The sequence below is a fragment of the Pollachius pollachius genome (assembly GCF_949987615.1).
Source record: "Pollachius pollachius genome assembly, chromosome: 5".
Lineage (NCBI taxonomy): Eukaryota > Metazoa > Chordata > Actinopteri > Gadiformes > Gadidae > Pollachius > Pollachius pollachius.
Genome location: NC_136938.1, coordinates 730,134 through 752,148, shown reverse-complemented (window position 1 = coordinate 752,148; position 22,015 = coordinate 730,134). Strand labels below are relative to the sequence as shown.

Sequence of the window (22,015 nt, the reverse complement as noted above, 5' to 3'; positions counted from 1 at the left end):
AGGGGGGGGGGGGGGGGGGAGACACGTTTGTTGAGGGGGACGACGACACACGATTGTAGGGGGGGGGACACACGTTAGTTGAAGGGGGGGGGGGGGGGGACACGTTTGTTGAGGGGGGGAGACACGTTTGTATCCTAACAACAAAACAAGTTAACAAAAGCCCCATTTGTCAACTGAGAACCCCAATTCCCAGAATCCCCCGCGGCTTCGGAACACGGCGTAGCTTATATTAATCTTTATTATCTGAATGGGAAATGCAATATTTTAGGACAGATACACCATTAAACGCGTTTCTAATGACATTTCTAGCGAGAAATGTACATTTTCCTTACATAATCTTCAGTCAGTGAATGTGTATGATCTTTATTAATCTTTATTATCTGAATGGGAAATGCAATATTTTAGGACAGATACACCATTAAACGCGTTTCTAATGACTTTTCTAGCGAGAAATGTACATTTTCCTTACATAATCTTCAGTCAGTGAATGTGTATGATCTTTATTAATCTTTATTATCTGAATGGGAAATGCAATATTTTAGGACCGATTCACCGTTAAACGTGTTTCTAATAACATTTCTAGCGAGAAATATACTTTTTACTTGCATAATCTTTAGTCAGTGATTGTGTCTGATCTTTAGTTTAATAGTTATTAGGATTTGATCGGCTCGCTCGCATGTTTCAACGACGTCAGGTTGCTTTCGCTAAAGTAGCAGCTCACGTGCTTCCTGCGTTTGTGTTATTAAACTGTTACTTTATGTAACTTTTAATGATATCATCTTGTTAGAAACACGTATATCTGAGAGCCAACCCAGTCGCCAAAAGCATACGTTGACAGTGTACTTTTCGTGAATACTGGATTACGTCGCATTTCAACATAAAATAGCGTGTTATACACACACACACACACACACGCACGCACACGCACAGACACACGCGCGCGCGCGCACACACAAACACACACACACACACACATACACACACACACACACACACACACACAGTATCTTGTACAATGATTTTTAGATTTCTTCTTTGTAAAACTTGAAAAATAAAGTAAGTTTTGGCTTTGGAAAAGTAATTATTTCCCTTATTATACAAATAGGCTATGCTGTTAAGGCTGCCGTGTTCCAATACCTGTACTTCCATGAGTATACTTAAAGGAAGTATACTATCCGTACTATCTACTACGTTAATTTTTCAGATGTGAGTGCTGTTCCAAATCGAGTACTCCGTGGTGCACTAACCGGAAATTACGATCACGACTGCCGCCGTGGCTCCTCCCCCGCAATAAACATCCCGCTTTGAAAGGTGAACTCTTTACGCCTAGCAGCTATAAAAAACTATAAAAACTAAAAAATGACTCTATTAATGCAGGCTATGTGGAAAATGCGCCGACTTTGGCTCAGCCTGGCTCCGACTCTTCCGCTACGTATACATATGTGTAATCCAGCACATATAAAGACGGGGACCAGAAAATAATTACTTTCTCTCCATTGAAACCCATTCATATTTTTCGATCTCAGAGGTCCCATGAGGGGCCTACCGGAAGGGGCGAACTTACGAGCTCTATGACGCTGCTCTCGAGCGACATATAGATAGGACTGCTAATCTTACAAGCATTCTCAAGATCGATTGTCGGCAGTAGTTCTATTCATTCTATCGCTGTAACTTTTCTCTCGTGTTGCTATGGACAAGTTGTTTGACCTGGATCTCCGTGACCCCCGCACAGAAGGAAGACACCTTGCCGTTGGGTTGATGCATGACCAATTCCTTGCAGAAGCCATGGTAACAACCTTTTGTACATTAACTGAACTTGAACTTGTACATGAAATGAATGTTTCAGTACCTCAGAAACTCCGTCTAACAAGATGTTGGACTTAAACACACAGGAGGCTGCGGAGAATGTCAATCGGGCAAGATCTGGAGGGGATTCACCACGGAGCTCAACCAAACGGAGCGGACGCGGCAAGGCCAGAGGGAGACGTGGAGGCCGTGCGGGCCATACAGGCCGTGCAGACCGATGGAGTGGCCTAACTACAGGTTTGTTTATGTGCAAATTCAGATTAGTTTAATTTGGTGACAAACAATTACCCATGGCAATTAGGGATGGGTCAGAATTTTCTATTATTCGATTTTTCGTTCCCGTGGGTCAAAGTCGATTTGTAACATTTGGACCGTTAAAGGTTGGGTATGGGATTTGCGAAACGCCAGCAGATTTTGAAAATACACAACTCAAATGGTCCTACCCCCTCTCCTTCAACGCTGACTCTACCCATTCCAAGTACAAGTACATGGGAGCGGGGGAGAGGGAGTGGCGTACGACCGTTTGATTGACGTACTTACTGTCAAATGAGTTTCTTGCAGCAGTGCAAGCACTTGAGTGTCTGCCGTAGAGATATATTAATCTGTCATGTACTGTTTAACAGGCATGGACACTGAGGTGTTGGCACTTCCTTCAGAGGATTCCTTGCCCTTACCCAGAGCACAGCAAAATCCTCAAGAGATGTTTGGTAAATATACAGTGTTTAATTCTGAAATCCAAATACTGTATATAGAATGTAGATCATTTGGTTATATTTTATTTGCAGAACAAAACATGGAGAGGCTTTCTGCCTTACTGGATTCAAGCCCCTGTCCTGCTGAGCCTGAGAGAAGCGCAGCATCATCGTGGTCTGTTAGGCAGCAGAAAGCCTCTGACCGTTGGGAGGAAGCACGGCCGTACCACCTCAGATGCCTTTTGGAATCTGAGGCTGTTGGCAAGCCATTGTGTTGCTTCTGCCACAAGCCGGCTGTTATAAGGTTGGATGTTCATCAATCAAATAATAGAATGTATCTATGTACACTAAAAAAAGTATATCATATAAATTGAGTGACTTGACTTGAGTGTTTTGTCTGCTTAGGTGCAGAGAGTGCCTTCCGGAGCAGTGGTTTTGTGGGGCCTGCGACATGCATAACCACAGCAAACGGCCACTCCACAACAGGGACAGCGTGGTGGATGGCTTCTTTAAAGCCTTTCCCCCATCCACATGTATCTCAAGAGGAGAGACTGGAATATATGCCACACATGAGCAAGGTAAGGTCTGACAAATCTACCTGTCTAGACTTCCTGATCCTTATCTTGTTTATTCAGTCTGCTGCCATATACAGAATGTTCACTTTTCTTTTCGACAGATCGCATTTTACCCACAATGCCAGCACAGCACTGCACCTGCCAGGTCCCTAGCTTCACAGTGGAAGCTGGGAAACCAGTCATCTTGATTACCATCAATGGTAGAAACCAGTTCTCTATTTAGACTTCTGTTAGTCTAATATACAATATGTGTCAATGATTATGACTAATGTTGTTTTTTTCGTTAGGGCGTTATGATTTGCATTTGCCACGTTATGTGTGCCAAACATGCCTGCAGCAGTGGGCCCCTGATGTGAGAGACCTAGTCAGGAGTGGATATTGGCCAGCTTCTGCAAATGCTTCCACAATCTGCACGGTGGACCTCCTCAACACCTTTCAGGAGCTGAAGTTGATCTCACCTGGATTCTCCAGGCAAGCCCTTGCAAAAATGCTGGAACATCGCACACTGTGTGCAGGAAGAGTAAGTGACATCAGCAATACTATTTATTATGCTCACCAATATTGTCAGCAAAAAAATTTTTTTTTTTTTTGACTATCTCAAAAATGTTTTCCATATTCTGATATACTTTCTAGTCTGGACAGATCAACGGGGATGCCCTGCAGAGGAGCTTTCTTGAGTTTGCATACGCCTCCTTTGAGAAAGACCAGCTCTGCTGTGATACCCCTTTCACCTGCCCTGCCTGCACACCTGAAATGGTAGCAGTGTCAGCAGATGGCAACAGGAAGCTTTATCGCTTTGGCCATACTGGAAGGTGCACTTTAAGTTCTCTGTGGTAATTGAGTCGTGACTGTAAGTGACAACAAGAGTAGGTAATGGATGTTATATATTTTTCCCCTAGATCTAATGACACTCCCTTTTTTGATGGGCTATTTCTAGCCAAAGACAGTGAGGTGTCTGATTTTGTCAACACAATACAGATGGCGGTGAAGAATGTAAGTTTAAGCTAAGTTTAAACACTCAAATAGTTCTGTTACTAAAGGAATCATTGCATTTCCTGGACTTCTAGAAGTATTCCATACTCCCTACTCTTTTGTCGTGAATTACATTAACAATATGTGTATGCACTATATTCACAGATAAAGGGGAGAGGCACATGTGGAGACTCTCAATGGGCAGCAGCAAGGGAGACCTCTAGGCGGGCCTCTAAACTGGATGAGGAAGGCGTTGAGGTTGCGGTGTGTCGGCATGGCTTCCTTTTTAAAAGCCCTTAACATGTACCGAGGAGAGATATTTGCGTATCCTATGTATCTCCAAAGGGAGCTTCTCCCAAGCAAGGCACAGTTTTTTGCTATGGATGTGGCATGCAAATACTGGCCATACCTACAAAAAGTTGCTTCGGTCATTCCAGCTCTCAAGAGCCTCACAGAAATGAAGCCCTTCCTGAGCATCATGCATGCAAGAGCTCATGCTACCAAGTGTGAGGTATGTCTGTTATCTGTTATTTTCAAATGAATACGCCATGTGTTACTATAGGAATGGACAGCTTTAAGCTGAATTCCTTTTCCATAATATTTGTCCACGTTTTCCAACTGCTTCATTGGCTCTAATGAACCCCAAATCCACCCATCCTTGCAACAGATAAAATGGAGTGGTCGGAATCAGAAGGGAGCAGGCACAACTGCCGGTGAGGAGGTGGAGCAAATAAACAGCTACCTCTCCCGTTGTGCCCTGACAACAAAGTACATGTCAAAAGCAGGTAAGTCACTTTGGTCTGAGTTTATGCTATCATCTAATATTGCTCATAGATTGCAGAACATAATGTAATTCTCCTTATACCAGCACGTGTGGACATGCTCACTGTGCATGCAATGGGTTGGAACCATCACAAAGCAGAGACGCTACACAAGGCCCTCTCCACAAGATATGTGAAGGTATGTTTCATATTCATGTATGTTTTTGTGCCAGTTGTTAGGCAGACTGAGTTCCTATTGTAATTATTGTAAATATTTTAGACATCTAAAAGGGCAGAAGAAGAGGCAGAGAGGCTGTCACAACTGCAGAAGGACCTGCAGTGCTCAAATGCAATGGCTGTACAGTGGATTGCTGAAGTCAAGGAATGGGCAGAGAGCGGTGAGGACAGAACAATATACATGCCTTTTTGCAGTTTCCTTACAGACATTTGTGTTCAAACGGTAATCAAAATAATACACAATCAGTGAAGCATTAGTGCTGCAAAAATCTAGAAAACTCGGTTGCATTGTATAGAATACAGTACACTGAGCTTAATTTCACCCTAACGGATATCTACAGAGACCCCAGTAACGGGTCTGCACGTTCTCCAGCAGTCCATTGAGGGTCTCCATCTGGGTCTAAAGCAACAGAAACAAACCCTCTACCGTCAGAATGGTATGTAGGCTTTTTCTTGAGTTATCCGGTATACCTAACAATGTATCTATATTGTTTTTAATATAACCTATACAAGGTTTTTGTGTCTGCATATTACGTTTCTCCTAAACAATCTAGACAGCAACAAGCTTCGCCATCGTCTCCGAAGAAAGTTGACGGAAGACAAAAAGCGCCTTCTCCAGGAGATTGATAAATACAACAGTCTTGTTGCAGACCTCTCCAAAAGGATTGATGTGGCCTTGGTTGACCACTCTTTGGCTGGACAGAGCACTGGCGCAATATGGCCATGGGAGGACTATGGCAGTGGTATGCATTTTTCAATGCTTTTAAAATGTCATGCAGTATATCGGAATAGTGAACTATCCTGAAATGATATATTAAATATAATGGTGGTTTTGTAATATATAAAACGATTTTGGGAAAGAAACATCATTTCTAAATTCTGTTTCCATTATGGTTGCATTGCTAAATGTTATGCCAGATACTCATGTATTGATCTTAATATTTTGGATCATTAGTAACAATCGGGGTCAAGAAACGACTGCACGACCAGGAAATGCTGAAAACACGGCTGGAAGAGGAGCTCCCTATCCTGGTGTTGGAGATGGCCCAGCACTGTACGTGGTTGCAGAACCTGGGAGTGGCCCTCAAGACGGAGCTTGCAAGATACGGTAAGTTAAAGACAAGTTTTGGGGATCCCATTTAATGTATTCAATTAGTGGGGGATGTTTCAATATATATTAACGTCGTTGGGTTTTCTGTCCTCTACTTGTAGAAGATGAAAATGGACTTCACTGTCTCTTGGCAAGAAGACTTGCGGAAGTGGAAGAACGACATCAAATGGTCCTGCAGCGGTATAAGACTGCTCTAGGTCCATTGGCCTCTGTCCTCCTTGATGTTTGTGAGGAAGAGGAATGTGATCCGATGGGCCTGGTCAGTCCAGACACCAGCGAGGATGAGGAAGATGCAAGAGAACAAGCAACTTAGTTGATGGTGTGGTTTCGTGCCTCGCTTGATGTACACAAATGATCATTGTTATTGCTATGTTTAAAATAAAAAAATAAAAAAATCTATCTCTTCAATTCAAGATGGGGTGGGTGAGAATAAATAGTGCTATAACCTCACTAGCCTTATTGACATGGACACATCTGTTCCGCATAGATTTCTATGCACGAGACTTAACGGACACTTTTGTTACTGCCATGTATACAGTACATTCGGATCACATTTTAGGAAGAGATCTATGACGCATAGAAATCTATGCGGATCAGATGTGCCATGTAAACGCGGATACTATGAATTTCATTCATATATACAATTTCAGAAGTGGATGAGATTCGAGAAATATCTTGTTATAATGAGAAAGAATGTCAAGGTTTGGGGGTTGATGAAAAACTATTTTGAACCTTTGTGGTATGGCAACCCAGTCGCCAAAAGCATACGTTGACAGTCACTTTAAGGACAAGTTATGAGAGAAATGCACATTAACTTTTTGTTATCTCATAAGCGGTGTGGTGCCGGCTCCTTTTGACCTTTTGACCCCAGACTTCAAAAACGTGTCCACAGGCCAGCTGTGTCTACCCACCTTAAGCCACAAATGTACACCTACATCCCACAGTAAATGGGGACTAGAAACATAACCTCTGTCATATACATTTACTCTACTGTTGGAGGTCACGCCCCTTTTTCCACCTTTTCGAGATAGCTAGAGATGCTAAAATGTTTACACACATTTCCCGGGGCCTCGTGTACGACATATCCGAGATTTGGAGTTCTAGCCCTTAGAGAAAAAAAGTTTTCCCAAATGGAGTGTCATTTGGACAAAGCCCCTCAGAAGTGTAGCCTGCAAGACCTAATGGTTCAGAATGTGGTGGAAAAGGTTTTTGAGATAGGAAGGTCCTACCGCCCTGAAATTTTAATACCTTATTCTAGGGCCTAACTGGGACCTCCGCACCGAAACTTGGCCCGGTCGGACCCCGAGGGCAGGAAGGGGGGGCCTGCTCTCGGGGTCTAGGTCTTGCAGGCTACACTTCTGAGGGGCTTTGTCCAAATGACACTCCATTTGGGAAAACTTTTTTTCTCTAAGGGCTAGAACTCCAAATCTCGGATATGTCGTACACGGGGCCCCGGGAAATGTGTGTAAACATTTTAGCATCCCTAGCTATCTCGAAAAGGTCGGCAAAGGGGCGTGACCTCCAACAGTACAGTAAATGTACATAAGACAGAGGTTAGTTTCTAGTCCCCATTTTTTGTGGGATGGAGGTGTACATTTGTGGCTAAAGGTGTGTAGACACAGCTGGCCTGTGGCCACGTTTTTGAAGTCGGGGGTCAAAAGGTCAAAAGGAGCCGGCACCACGCCGCTTATGAGATAACAAAAAGTTAATGTGTGTTTCTCTCATAACTTTTTGTCATTATTAAAGAGAGGCCTGATTCTCAGATATGCATGTTGGATGGCTAGGGTGTAGGTTTGGGTAGAACTTCAGACCAAAATCTTGTAAGCGAGCCGCTGGGTGAGGTGCAACAAGATGGAGCACTTGCTGAGTAATTTCTTGTAGGGCCGGTGCGTAAGAGGGCAAACAAGATGTCCTTCAATATCTACGCTTCCAGGCGATTGCAACGGTGCCACACATGAACACATTCAAACATGTTTAATGGTAGTAATTAGCTGTCGAAATTGGAGGCCTTAATCAATAATGACCAGCTATTGATTTGCTTCCCGATAAAAGTTTGTGACAAATGACATGTTATTTAGCATCTACACATTGAGCTGAGTCCAATGACACAAAGCATGACACTCCACGGCCCTACACGGCCCCCTACACTACATGGCCCCTGTATTTTACATGGTACACCTATGGTCTAGGGCATGATCTCTGTGTGGCACAAGGTCGAGCTTGATCTCATTGGACTCAGCTGCTAATGTAGATGCTAAATAACATGTAATTTGTCAGAAAACTCCATCGGGTAGCAAATCTATAGCTGGTTATTATCTATAAAGGCCTCCAAAATCGACAGCTAATTACTACCCTGAAACATAGTCAAATATGGTCATGCATGGCACCGTTGCAATCGCCTCGAAACGTAGATGACAAATGACACCTTGTTTGCCCCGTTACGGGAAGATATTTTCATGGTATATCTTTCTATTTCCTAACCAAGCTCCATTGCCGTCTTTAACCAACGTGGTTTGCCGAGAGTCACGTGACGTTGACGCAGGCCCATTGAAAAGAAAAGGCCCAAAAAACGTAGGCATGTCACATGTTTAAAGCCGTTATTGTAATTAATTAATTTAATATTAAAATATAGGCTATTATATGTATACAATTATTACGTCGTGTAATATTCTATCTATAAGTAGACCATAACTTTTATTCAATTATCGTTATAACATGATCTGTATCTGACCATTGAACATCTTTAACCAAGTTCAGGTATAACCAGACCATATAACAAATATTTATAACATATAAACTAGGCTATACGTATAGCATATCATACATTTGGTTACAGGCCAAATTCGGTATAAATGTTACCCTCTGCTGGCCCACAACTAGATCGTCGCGTCCCTAGCAACCTGACGTCTTTGAAACATGCTAGGGAGACCATAAAACTAACTATCGAACAAAAGATCAGACACATTCACTGACTGAAGATTATGCAAGTAAAAAGTATATTTCTCGCTAGAAATGTTATTAGAAACACGTTTAATGGTCAATCTGTCCTAAAATATTGGATATATATATATATATATATATATATATATATATATATATATATATATATATATATATATATATATATATATATATATATATATATATATATGCCTAATGCCTTCAGGGCGGCGCTACTGTTCAATCAGGACAAGAACAATGAGGTACTCCCAGTCTTTTATCCCTGCAACCATCAGGTTACTAAATGATGACAAAAGTAAGGAGTAGGTGGAGAGCACACCAGTGTTGCTGGGTGTTTCCGGGGGCAGGGTGGTTGTTACTGACGGGCTGAAATGAATTGTGAGTTAAATGTGTGTGTTGGACTGCCTTTGATATATGTTTTTGTCTACCTCCTATTGCTATTTATTGTATTTATTAAGTAATCTATTATGTGAGACTGGAAACTGTGAACGAAATTGCCCATTTTGGGATAAATAAAGTTTTCTAATCTAATCTAATATATATATATATATATATATACGTAACCATTTCCCCCAAATGCTGGGAGAACGTATCGACCCCTATTGGTGCTATTCCTCCATTCATTTAGATGGGCGGAAGAAACGTGTATCTCTTCACGCTTTGGTCAGGCATAGCGTGACACTGAACACTCCTTGCGAGGTGGACCAATGTATCTATTTCACGCCTTGGCGTGATACCGGGTTGAACAGACTGTTCTGTGTTTATGTGTGGAAAAATAACATCATTACACGGTTCCATAAAATAACATAATCAGCAAAGACAATGGTTTTATTTCCATGCTTTAAACGGCATTCGGGCTGCTAGTTTCAGCGTCCATAGCAACCATCATAGGCTTAGCCACCATGTTTTTCTGTCGAGACAAAATACGTTTTCAGACAAACGTAATTGAGAATGCCGAATAGTTCTCTGGGAACGTAATTTTCATGAGACAGGTTTGTCCTTTAGGGCTTCGGCCTCCTAATTGATCATTGATCAAAACTCTGCCCAATCCTCACCTTCTCTGACGCAGAGAAACTCGTCCACGCCTTAATCCCCTCCAGGCTTGATTACTGTAACAGCCTTCTCATCGGTACACCCTATAACACCTATGGTCCTTAGATTATTATTTATTTTATTGTGTTATTGCCCTTCGTGTTTTGTTGTAGCACTTTGAGATTATTTTTATGAAAAGTGATTTACAAATAAAATGTATTATTATTATTATTGTAGTAGGCTATATTTGAATGCCCTTTCACATATATGAAACCACCACCACACCATGGTTGGTTTGACGTAGCAGCTAACTTAATCATCCAAGAGAATCTGGTGTTTTGGTGTTGAATAAAGATCTATCAGCACAATATTTTAATAATCTGTTGTGACTAAATTGACATTCAGTAGGCCCTGCTTGCACTTGTATGTTTAAAATCAATATTTTCTATACAATATAGCCATTTGCAATTATACCTGGATGCATATCTTAAATACATTGAATGGATTAAATACTCAATTAATTGCTGCTACTACTCTATTAGCTAGAGACCCTTCAGCCCACAACTTTTGAGTTACTTTAACTTTACCCACCATGTACTGCCTACAGACTGGAATTCATATTTATATTAACTGTTGTGTCCATACATATATATATATATATATATATATATATATATATATATATATATATATATATATATATATATATATATATATATGTGTGTGTGTGTGTCATTAAGCTCTTAGTGACCACATTTGAATGGCAGGGCAATCATGTATCAGGAGTAGCACCACATTCTAGAAAGACTGAAAATATGTTTTTATTTGAAGAGGGCAGGGGGACTAATTCAAATCTTTTGGCTGCCAGGACCTGGCCCACTCCTTCCCACTGAAAAGAGAACAAATAATATATCAATGAACCGTTTTGTGATGATTGGTCGAACTCCACTTACATAACACACAGTATATACCTACTTTATATTGATTCTCATCTATAAAGGCAATTACAAATCAAGCCCAATCTTTGCACATTTTTGTTCTTGAGCAATACCACACTTTCAAGTCATTTTCTAATAATTCAAGATCTAATAATGTAATAGTGTATGACACATAAGAAAGGGAATGATGAAACCACTTGATAGGAAATCTGGTTGGCAAGTGTGTTTGGTGGAAGAACTACTGTTAAACGTTAAAATAGCAGCAGCTATTTTGCACCAAGATGGTGCAAAATAATATGGTATAATATAGAATACTCGGAAAAGCAATGAAGTGGTTTAAAAAAACCCAGTGAAACAGAAAGAAACCAAATTAAATACATACCAAACTGGGCAAGGCTGCCAATCAACAAGGACTTCTTTAATGCCCTATCAAGGAAAGGAACCATAAATTCATTAGTAAGATAATAAATTCAGTGTTAGCCTATGAGTTTGATAGACAAAATGCATTGACGGTACTATTCCAAAATATTTATGCAAATTACTTGTATACATGAGTAAATTACATTTACAGTATGCACTTAATATGCATGCTCATGATCAATCAGCGAGAATGTCATTCCTACAGTTAATCACGCATGTGTTTTTGCTGGGTCTTTATGGGTCTGTCAAACCTTTCTCATCCTCTCCTTCCCGTAACTCCTTATTTCGAAGGAGTCACGACCAATATGGTAGGGGCAATCTGAAAATATAAAAAACATGTTTTTCACAACAAAACCATCTATGCTTATCCACTGGCAAATATAAAATACCGCAAATATAAAATCAATAACAGTAATTATTAATACTGTATTAATGCTGTAATCGCTGCTATGATTACACAGGAGAATAATTTACAATTCCATAATTATAAATTGTGTAAAGGGTTTGTCAGTGCTCTGATCGTTACAAACTATTTCATCTTACTCTTCGGTAAAGTCTTGTTCCTTTTTTCAAGCCCCTTCTGGCTGTGATGCTCTGTAGGAAAGAAATGTTGAGGTATTCAAACAAAGACTCAAATGGTCATAACCAACATTCTTATTACAGTCCTTTTTCCAAAATAACTACAATAAATGTAATGCTATGGTGAAAAGAATAGTAGTCAATTAGCAATTCGATCTGTACAGACATTCTGAACATACCTTTTCTCCTCCGCTTCCTCTGCACAGTAGAGACCGCTGTTGGAATGGAAAATAAAATATTACTCATTCAGGCAATGATGTTTATTTGTATGACACTTAGTACCTTCTCATGCATGCTTTAATTGAAAAATCCATACCTGGTCCTTCCGTGTCCGGGTGGGCCACCTCCTCTACCTGCAGGGCCCCCTCCTCCACCTGCAGGGCCCCCTCCTCCACCTGCAGGGCCACCTCCTCCACCTGCAGGGCCACCTCCTCCACCTGCAGGGCCACCTCCTCCACCTCCTCCACCTGCAGGGCCACCTCCTCCAACTGCAGGGCCACCTCCTCCCCCTCCTCCACCTGCAGGGCCACCTCCTCCAACTGCAGGGCCACCTCCTCCCCCTCCTCCACCTGCAGGGCCACCTCCTCCCCCTCCTCCACCTGCACGGCCCTGTCCTCCACCTCTCCCATGTCCATGTCCATCTAAGATGACATAAGATAACACTCACTCAAAGTCCAACAGTGGAACTTCAACAGTGCAAGTGTAAATTCAGTTTTAAAAAATATGAAATTAAGACCATACAGATCTATACACATCTATACACATAAATAACCATAAACAAACATGAAAAGAGGTTAGCACTTATACAGCTGACTTAGTATATTGTAATTTGTAGCATAATATATTGGAGTATATATGCAGTATATAACAATATATAGGATTAGCCTCTTTAATTGTCATAGATATTCCTGTATGTCTTCACCTGAGTGGTCCCCCTGCCCTCTTCTGGCCCCTCTGCAGTCCCACTTGCAAAAGGGGTCCATCCTGTGCAAGTTTGAAAAGTGTTGCAAAGGGTTATTAAATTGCAAATGGCAACCAAAAAAATTGTAGCAATAGTTCCATGATAAAAATGAATGTGGTGGACAAATAACAAGATGCAGTTAGTATTTTGGTAAACAAAGCAGAGGGTGTGTGGAATTTATAAAAATAAAGAATCATACCTTGACAAATGTACTCATGGATGGAGCCCATTTTTTTGAGGGACTCCTCCGCAAATGTGGCCAAGGTGCAACGAGGTGTGAACATCTTGACCACATGGCTCTTTTTAGTAGCTTTTCCAAGCAGCAGGACAGGTTTATATCCTGCTGCTTGAAGCTTTTCGAGCTGTAAGGAAATCACAGCATGTTAATGTTTTGCCTGTAGTAATCAAAAAAGACCTACTATTCAAAGCAATAGTGATTCAGACAGTTAAAGGTAGAACATAATTAATCTGAATTGTTTACATACCAGGAGGAACATTTCCTGCTTGACAACAGCCATGTTGTGGTTCTTCTTGCGGGAAGACGCCCACTCTTCCCGCTTAGCCTCAAATTTTCTCAAGGCAATTTTGAGGCGTTCCTTTACAGGCTGGACCATTTTGCAGTGCCTGCAAACCTTTTTAGCGCAAGGCAGAATGGTTTTGCAGGAGGGGCATGTTTTACATGTGCTGCCTGGCATATTGAAAGATTACCTAATTTACAAAGACACAGACAAACCGAATAGACAGATAAACAAAACAGATTAGATACACAGATAGTAGATAGATAAGAAAGATTATAGATATAAAATATTAGCATTGGCAGAGAGATAGTTAAGATGTATGATGCTTATTTGAAGCTGCAGGGAGAAAAAAGTAAATCACTAAAAACAAACTATTTTTTACAAACAGCCGACTACATTGTGTAAATTACCTTCTAACATGATGCTGTGTATGGTACTTATCTAAGCCTTTCTCATTGTTCAATTTCAATTACTAACGAACTAGCTAGCCTACCCGAGGGACAGGTGGCGACGTAGGCCTACATTAGCCTATGAAGCAACGCTTTTGTTATCTGTTATTAGCTGTTAATACCTGTTAATATTCTTTGACAACGGCAATATAATTATTTGCACTATCAACTCCATAATCTTAGTATTTCAAGCATTCAACCGTTTTTAAATAGCAGTCAATCATAGTTGAACTTACGTCACACAAACCAGCACCGCAAATTTTCGGTCACTCCAGAGTTGACGTCTTTCTTTCAACCCGGTGTCACGCGATTGCGTGCTCCTGCGCACGACCGTGTGCGTGCGTGCGTGCGTGTGTGTGTGTGCGTGTGTGTCTGTGCGTGTGCGTGCGTGTGTGTGTGTGTGTGTGTATAACACGCTATTTTATGTTGAAATGCGACGTAATCCAGTGTTCACGAAAAGTACACTGTCAACGTATGCTTTTGGCGACTGGCTTGGCTCTCAGATATACGTGTTTCTAACAAGATGATATCATTAAAAGTTACATAAAGTAACAGTTTAATAACACAAACGCAGGAAGCACGTGAGCTGCTACTTTAGCGAAAGCAACCTGACGTCGTTGAAACATGCGAGCGAGCCGATCAAATCCTAATAACTATAAAACTAAAGATCAGACACAATCACTGACTAAAGATTATGCAAGTAAAAAGTATATTTCTCGCTAGAAATGTTATTAGAAACACGTTTAACGGTGAATCGGTCCTAAAATATTGCATTTCCCATTCAGATAATAAAGATTAATAAAGATCATACACATTCACTGACTGAAGATTATGTAAGGAAAATGTACATTTCTCGCTAGAAAAGTCATTAGAAACGCGTTTAATGGTGTATCTGTCCTAAAATATTGCATTTCCCATTCAGATAATAAAGATTAATAAAGATCATACACATTCACTGACTGAAGATTATGTAAGGAAAATGTACATTTCTCGCTAGAAATGTCATTAGAAACGCGTTTAATGGTGTATCTGTCCTAAAATATTGCATTTCCCATTCAGATAATAAAGATTAATATAAGCTACGCCGTGTTCCGGAGCCGCGGGGGATTCTGGGAATTGGGGTTCTCAGTTGACAAATGGGGCTTTTGTTAACTTGTTTTGTTGTTAGGATACAAACGTGTCTCCCCCCCTCAACAAACGTGTCCCCCCCCCCCCCCCCCTTCAACTAACGTGTGTCCCCCCCCCTACAATCGTGTGTCGTCGTCCCCCTCAACAAACGTGTCTCCCCCCCCCCTCCCCGGTCAACAACAGTCTCCCCCCCCCCCCCCTAAACAATCGTGTCCCAAACCCCGAAACCCGCCTCCACAGCGGCACACGTGGAAACTGTAGGTATAACACGCTATTTTTTACGTTGAAATGCTACGTATCCAGTGTTCATGGAAACGTGCACCGTCAACGTTTTTTCTTGGCGACTGGGTTGCTGGGTTGGTGTGTCCCCCCCCCCCCCCCCCCCCCTACAATCGTGTGTCCCCCCCCCCCCTCAACAAACGTGTCTCCCCCCCCCCCCCCCCTCCCCGGTCAACAACAGTCTCCCCCCCCCCCCCCCTAAACAATCGTGTCCCAAACCCCGAAACCCGCCTCCACAGCGGCACACGTGGATACTGTAGGTATAACACGCTATTTTTTACGTTGAAATGCTACGTATCCAGTGTTCATGGAAACGTGCACTGTCAACGTTTTTTCTTGGCGACTGGGTTGCTGGGTTGGTGACACAAACCAGCACCGCAAACTTTCTCTCCCGCTTGAGATGACGTGTTTCTTTATAGTGTAACGACCTCGCCGGTGACATAATCATGTCGAGTCATTAGTTGAAGGTAGTTTTAATGGACCAAAAACCAGGTCACTGAAACCCGTAACATTGTAACAACATTGAAACCAACAGCTGAAAACCGGACCCAAACAAACCCCGGTTACCCCGGCAACACGGTCTCACTCGCGTGCAGGCCCCCACCCTCCTGTTCTTCCAAGGCCCTCCCCCAGCTGACCTAATGATTCGCCCCACACGCTGTTTGACAAGAATAACATTACAATACATGCACATAGAACAACTGGCATAACGGACAACGAAATATAATGTAACACATAACACACAAACTATTTAACTGTCCCAGGGTCGCTACAATAGATTCATGGGTCTGATTCGCCGATTTCCCATGCTGATATCCCGAAAGATTCTCGGGCATCTTCGACAATTTGGCTATAGATTGTCTCATTACACGCTAAATAATATAATTATAGCCTAATTATATATATAGGTTTTGGCATAAACATAACTAGGGTGCACTGTACTATCTGCGCACACCCTTTCTGAAGCCTCTCTCTCGCTCTCTCTCTCTCTCTCTGTCCCTCCCGCTCTCTCTTTCTCTCTCTCTCGTAGCGTTTTGTGGAGAACGTTAATTGTCTTAGAACACTCCCATTCAGAATGCATTGGTTTACATTTCGTTTTGTGTAACACGCAAAAAGTCGGACTATCGTGCTCGGGAACACGCTTCAATAGATTAACGTTCGTGCGCAGGAGCACGCAATGGCGTGATACCGGGTTGTCTGATGCTCCCTGCTGCCGGCGTCACAACAGTGTCTGCATGTTTCACAAATAGAGTTTGGAGAGACGTTGTCGGTGTCTGTATGTTGCTTATATTCTCCCAAACAGTGGGCGCTAAGGATCAGGGCACGGCAGACCATTGCAGCCATTGATCTCGAGCAGAAAAATAAAAATGCTTACAGCACCTGGTATTCCCAGGCGGTCACCCATCCAAGTACTAACCAGGCCCGACCCTGCTTAGCTTCCGAGATCAGACGAGATCGGGCGTGATCAGGGTGGTATGGCCGTACGCAAATGTTACCAGGTCCATACTACCTTTTATTCAGCAGGAACACAAAAGGACTGAGAGCGCTGCCGTGGCCAGAGACGGGACTTGTACAGAAACAATGATTAGATCCATAATGAAGGAAAGCAATGCATAAAGACTTTATTCCATACTCAAAGTACCATATGAAAACGCAATGCAATACACTGCGTGTGCGGTTGAGTGATCTTTTGAAGAAATGTAACGTTGCAACACCAGGGATAGACTGCAATGTATCTCTGTCGTTGCAGCCCTCTGATGCTCCCTGCTGCCGGCGTCACAACAGTGTCTGCATGTTTCACAAATAGAGTTTGGAGAGACGTTGTCGGTGTCTGTATGTTGCTTATATTCTCCCAAACAGTGGGCGCTAAGGATCAGGGCACGGCAGACCATTGCAGCCATTGATCTCGAGCAGAAAAATAAAAATGCTTACAGCACCTGGTATTCCCAGGCGGTCACCCATCCAAGTACTAACCAGGCCCGACCCTGCTTAGCTTCCGAGATCAGACGAGATCGGGCATGATCAGGGTGGTATGGCCGTTCGCAAATGTTACCGGGTCCATACTACCTTTTATTCAGCAGGAGCACAAAAGGACTGAGAGCGCTGCCGTGGCCAGAGACGGGACTTGTACAGAAACAATGATTAGATCCATAATGAAGGAAAGCAATGCATAAAGACTTTATTCCATACTCAAAGTACCATATCAAAACGCAATGCAGTACACTGCGTGTGCGGTTGAGTGATCTTTTGAAGAAATGTAGCGTTGCAACACCAGGGATAGACTGCAATGTATCTCTGTCGTTGCAGCCCTCTGATGCTCCCTGCTGCCGGCGTCACAACAGTGTCTGCATTTTTCACAAATAGAGTTTGGAGAGACGTTGTCGGTGTCTGTATGTTGCTTAAATTCTCCCAAACAGTGGGCGCTAAAGATCAGGGCACGGCAGACCATTGCAGCCATTAATCTCGAGCAGAAAAATAAATATGCTTACAGCACCTGGTATTCCCAGGCGGTCACCCATCCAAGTACTAACCAGGCCCGACCCTGCTTAGCTTCCGAGATCAGACGAGATCGGGCGTGATCAGGGTGGTATGGCCGTACGCAAATGTTACCGGGTCCATACTACCTTTTATTCAGCAGGAGCACAAAAGGACTGAGAGCGCTGCCGTGGCCAGAGACGGGACTTGTACAGAAACAATGATTAGATCCATAATGAAGGAAAGCAATGCATAAAGACTTTATTCCATACTCAAAGTACCATATGAAAACGCAATGCAATACACTGCGTGTGCGGTTGAGTGATCTTTTGAAGAAATGTAACGTTGCAACACCAGGGATAGACTGCAATGTATCTCTGTCGTTGCAGCCCTCTGATGCTCCCTGCTGCCGGCGTCACAACAGTGTCTGCATGTTTCACAAATAGAGTTTGGAGAGACGTTGTCGGTGTCTGTATGTTGCTTATATTCTCCCAAACAGTGGGCGCTAAGGATCAGGGCACGGCAGACCATTGCAGCCATTGATCTCGAGCAGAAAAATAAAAATGCTTACAGCACCTGGTATTCCCAGGCGGTCACCCATCCAAGTACTAACCAGGCCCGACCCTGCTTAGCTTCCGAGATCAGACGAGATCGGGCGTGATCAGGGTGGTATGGCCGTACGCAAATGTTACCAGGTCCATACTACCTTTTATTCAGCAGGAACACAAAAGGACTGAGAGCGCTGCCGTGGCCAGAGACGGGACTTGTACAGAAACAATGATTAGATCCATAATGAAGGAAAGCAATGCATAAAGACTTTATTCCATACTCAAAGTACCATATGAAAACGCAATGCAATACACTGCGTGTGCGGTTGAGTGATCTTTTGAAGAAATGTAACGTTGCAACACCAGGGATAGACTGCAATGTATCTCTGTCGTTGCAGCCCTCTGATGCTCCCTGCTGCCGGCGTCACAACAGTGTCTGCATGTTTCACAAATAGAGTTTGGAGAGACGTTGTCGGTGTCTGTATGTTGCTTATATTCTCCCAAACAGTGGGCGCTAAGGATCAGGGCACGGCAGACCATTGCAGCCATTGATCTCGAGCAGAAAAATAAAAATGCTTACAGCACCTGGTATTCCCAGGCGGTCACCCATCCAAGTACTAACCAGGCCCGACCCTGCTTAGCTTCCGAGATCAGACGAGATCGGGCGTGATCAGGGTGGTATGGCCGTACGCAAATGTTACCGGGTCCATACTACCTTTTATTCAGCAGGAGCACAAAAGGACTGAGAGCGCTGCCGTGGCCAGAGACGGGACTTGTACAGAAACAATGATTAGATCCATAATGAAGGAAAGCAATGCATAAAGACTTTATTCCAGACTCAATGTACCATATCAAAACGTAATGCAATACACTGCGTGTGCGGTTGAGTGATCTTTTGAAGAAATGTAGCGTTGCAACACCAGGGATAGACTGCAATGTATCTCTGTCGTTGCAGCCCTCTGATGCTCCCTGCTGCCGGCGTCACAACAGTGTCTGCATGTTTCACAAATAGAGTTTGGAGAGACGTTGTCAGTGTCTGTATGTTGCTTAAATTCTCCCAAACAGTGGGCGCTAAAGATCTCTGCCCGTATGCAAATTAGCCATGTGCGCCTAACAGAAGAATGACGTAATGTTGAGAACGAGTCATACTAAAAACCGAGAGCAAGCGAAAGCTAAACCAGACTGTATCAATCACACACTTTGGGTCCATTCTAACTTTTGATAAGAGGCTAGTCTTTAAATCTTTGCAGTGACTGAATGTTGATGATAAAACGGATTGTTTTGCATAAGATGAGTGTGTGCGACTGTGTGTTTGTCATTTCCGGCTTCGGCATACCGCATGGTCATGAAGGCCTCGTGGTGAGTTACTTTCTTAGTGAAGCAGCTTAGCCTTACAGTTGGATAAGTTGGAGTGATTGGAGTTTATTTTTCACAGTGAGAGAGGGGTGCACCGGTCCTGGAGGTACTGCAATACCAGGTCGATGCGTGGAGTGGACGGAGCAAGCCCCTATTCCATCTCCCAGTTCCAAAAAACAATTTAATATATGGTCCCCGGGTAGGGGACGTATCAGATATTAAACTGATAAGAACAGATACTACACTTGATCTTAGCCAAAAGGCCGAGAAGCGATGCCCACACATGCTCAGACCAAGAGTCCAGCTTCCCAAACACGTCGCTCCACTTAGCGGTTTGACAGACGACGACAAAACAAATAGAAGACCAGTCACCCTGTGTGCGTGTTTGTGAAAGCTGAAGAAAAATGCCGAGGTCGCTGCATCTCTCTGCTGGTCCCTGCTGCCAGCGTCACTAGTGTGTCTGCATGTTTCTCAAATAGAGTTTGGAGAGACGTTGTCAGTGTCTGTATGTTGCTTAAATTCTCCCAAACAGTGGGCGCTAAAGATCACGGCACGGCAGGCCATTGCAGCCAATGAGCTCGAGTTGAAAAATAAATGTGCTTACAGCACCAGGTGGTCCCCCATCGATGTAGTAACCAGGCCCGACCCTGCTTAGCTTCCGAGATCAGACGAGATCGGGCATGATCAGGCTGTTATGGCCGTAAACTAACATTTCCGGGTCCATACTAGGTTTTATACAGCAGGAGCACATAAGGACTGAGGGTGCTGCCGTGGCCAGAGACGGGACTTGTACAGAAACAATGATTAGATCCATAATGAAGGAAAGCAATGCATAAAGACTTTATTCCATACTCAAAGTACCATATGAAAACGCAATGCAATACACTGCGTGTGCGGTTGAGTGATCTTTTGAAGAAATGTAGCATTGCAACACCAGGGATAGACTGCAATGTATCTCTGTCGTTGCAGCCCTCTGATGCTCCCTGCTGCCGGCGTCACAACAGTGTCTGCATGTTTCACAAATAGAGTTTGGAGAGACGTTGTCAGTGTCTGTATGTTGCTTAAATTCTCCCAAACAGTGGGCGCTAAGGATCAGGGCACGGCAGACCATTGCAGCCATTGATCTCGAGCAGAAAAAAAAAAATGCTTACAGCACCTGGTATTCCCAGGCGGTCACCCATCCAAGTACTAACCAGGCCCGACCCTGCTTAGCTTCCGAGATCAGACGAGATCGGGCGTGATCAGGGTGGCATGGCCGTACGCAAATGTTACCGGGTCCATACTACCTTTTATTCAGCAGGAGCACAAAAGGACTGAGAGCGCTGCCGTGGCCAGAGACGGGACTTGTACAGAAACAATGATTAGATCCATAATGAAGGAAAGCAATGCATAAAGACTTTATTCCATACTCAAAGTACCATATCAAAACGCAATGCAATACACTGCGTGTGCGGTTGAGTGATCTTTTGAAGAAATGTAGCGTTGCAACACCAGGGATAGACTGCAATGTATCTCTGTCGTTGCAGCCCTCTGATGCTCCCTGCTGCCGGCGTCACAACAGTGTCTGCATTTTTCACAAATAGAGTTTGGAGAGACGTTGTCAGTGTCTGTATGTTGCTTAAATTCTCCCAAACAGTGGGCGCTAAAGATCAGGGCACGGCAGACCATTGCAGCCATTGATCTCGAGCAGAAAAAAAAGAAGCTTACAGCACCTGGTATTCCCAGGCGGTCTCCCATCCAAGTACTAACCAGGCCCGACCCTGCTTAGCTTCCGAGATCAGACGAGATCGGGCGTGTTCAGGGTGGTATGGCCGTAAGCGAGTATAACCGCATCCAAAGTAGCTTTTAAACAGCAGGAGCACATAAAGACTGAGAGCGCTGCCGTGACCATAGACCAGACTTGTACAGAAACAATTATTAGATCAATAATGAAGGAAAGCAATGAATGAATACTTTATTCCGGACTCAAAGTACCATATCAAAACGCAATGCAATACACCGAGTTGGCGTGTGTGCTCGTTTGCGTGAACCTTTGAAGAAACATAGCGTTTCAAACGCTGCGATGGACTGCAGCAGGTCAAGCGAAGCAGTCATTCATAGCTCTTATTTCTTTACAACAACATGATCAGGGGAGAGCTTGAACGCAGTCCCCCACTACCAGAAATTATGCAATCGAGATTCCCACATTTGGGGAATTCGCACGGGTCAGCAACAGCC

The 22,015-nt window shown here is 43.2% G+C and overlaps 1 protein-coding gene and 1 long non-coding RNA gene across 2 annotated transcripts; one reads left to right on the top strand and one right to left on the bottom strand.

Annotated features, from left to right (window-relative positions):
- Nucleotides 1–1,009: 1,009 nt before the first annotated feature.
- Nucleotides 1,010–6,562, top strand: LOC307076324 (uncharacterized protein). Its single transcript, XM_079737270.1, has 17 exons — nucleotides 1,010–1,788; nucleotides 1,893–2,043; nucleotides 2,430–2,513; nucleotides 2,592–2,802; nucleotides 2,904–3,076; nucleotides 3,175–3,273; nucleotides 3,361–3,593; nucleotides 3,707–3,885; nucleotides 3,973–4,066; nucleotides 4,211–4,556; nucleotides 4,713–4,830; nucleotides 4,914–5,005; nucleotides 5,087–5,204; nucleotides 5,385–5,480; nucleotides 5,598–5,786; nucleotides 5,999–6,151; nucleotides 6,256–6,562. Exons 10-17 carry the CDS (start codon nucleotides 4,287–4,289, stop codon nucleotides 6,465–6,467), a joined length of 1,248 nt encoding a protein of 415 aa, XP_079593396.1. The 5' UTR covers nucleotides 1,010–1,788; nucleotides 1,893–2,043; nucleotides 2,430–2,513; nucleotides 2,592–2,802; nucleotides 2,904–3,076; nucleotides 3,175–3,273; nucleotides 3,361–3,593; nucleotides 3,707–3,885; nucleotides 3,973–4,066; nucleotides 4,211–4,286; the 3' UTR covers nucleotides 6,468–6,562.
- Nucleotides 6,563–13,003: 6,441 nt separating this feature from the next.
- On the bottom strand, nucleotides 13,004–14,272 carry LOC307075653. The gene is made up of 3 exons (XR_013811859.1): nucleotides 13,531–14,272; nucleotides 13,245–13,407; nucleotides 13,004–13,068 (listed from the first exon to the last, which is right to left on the bottom strand). It is a non-coding gene; the product is annotated as an uncharacterized lncRNA (long non-coding RNA).
- Between the last annotated feature and the right edge of the window lie 7,743 nt (nucleotides 14,273–22,015).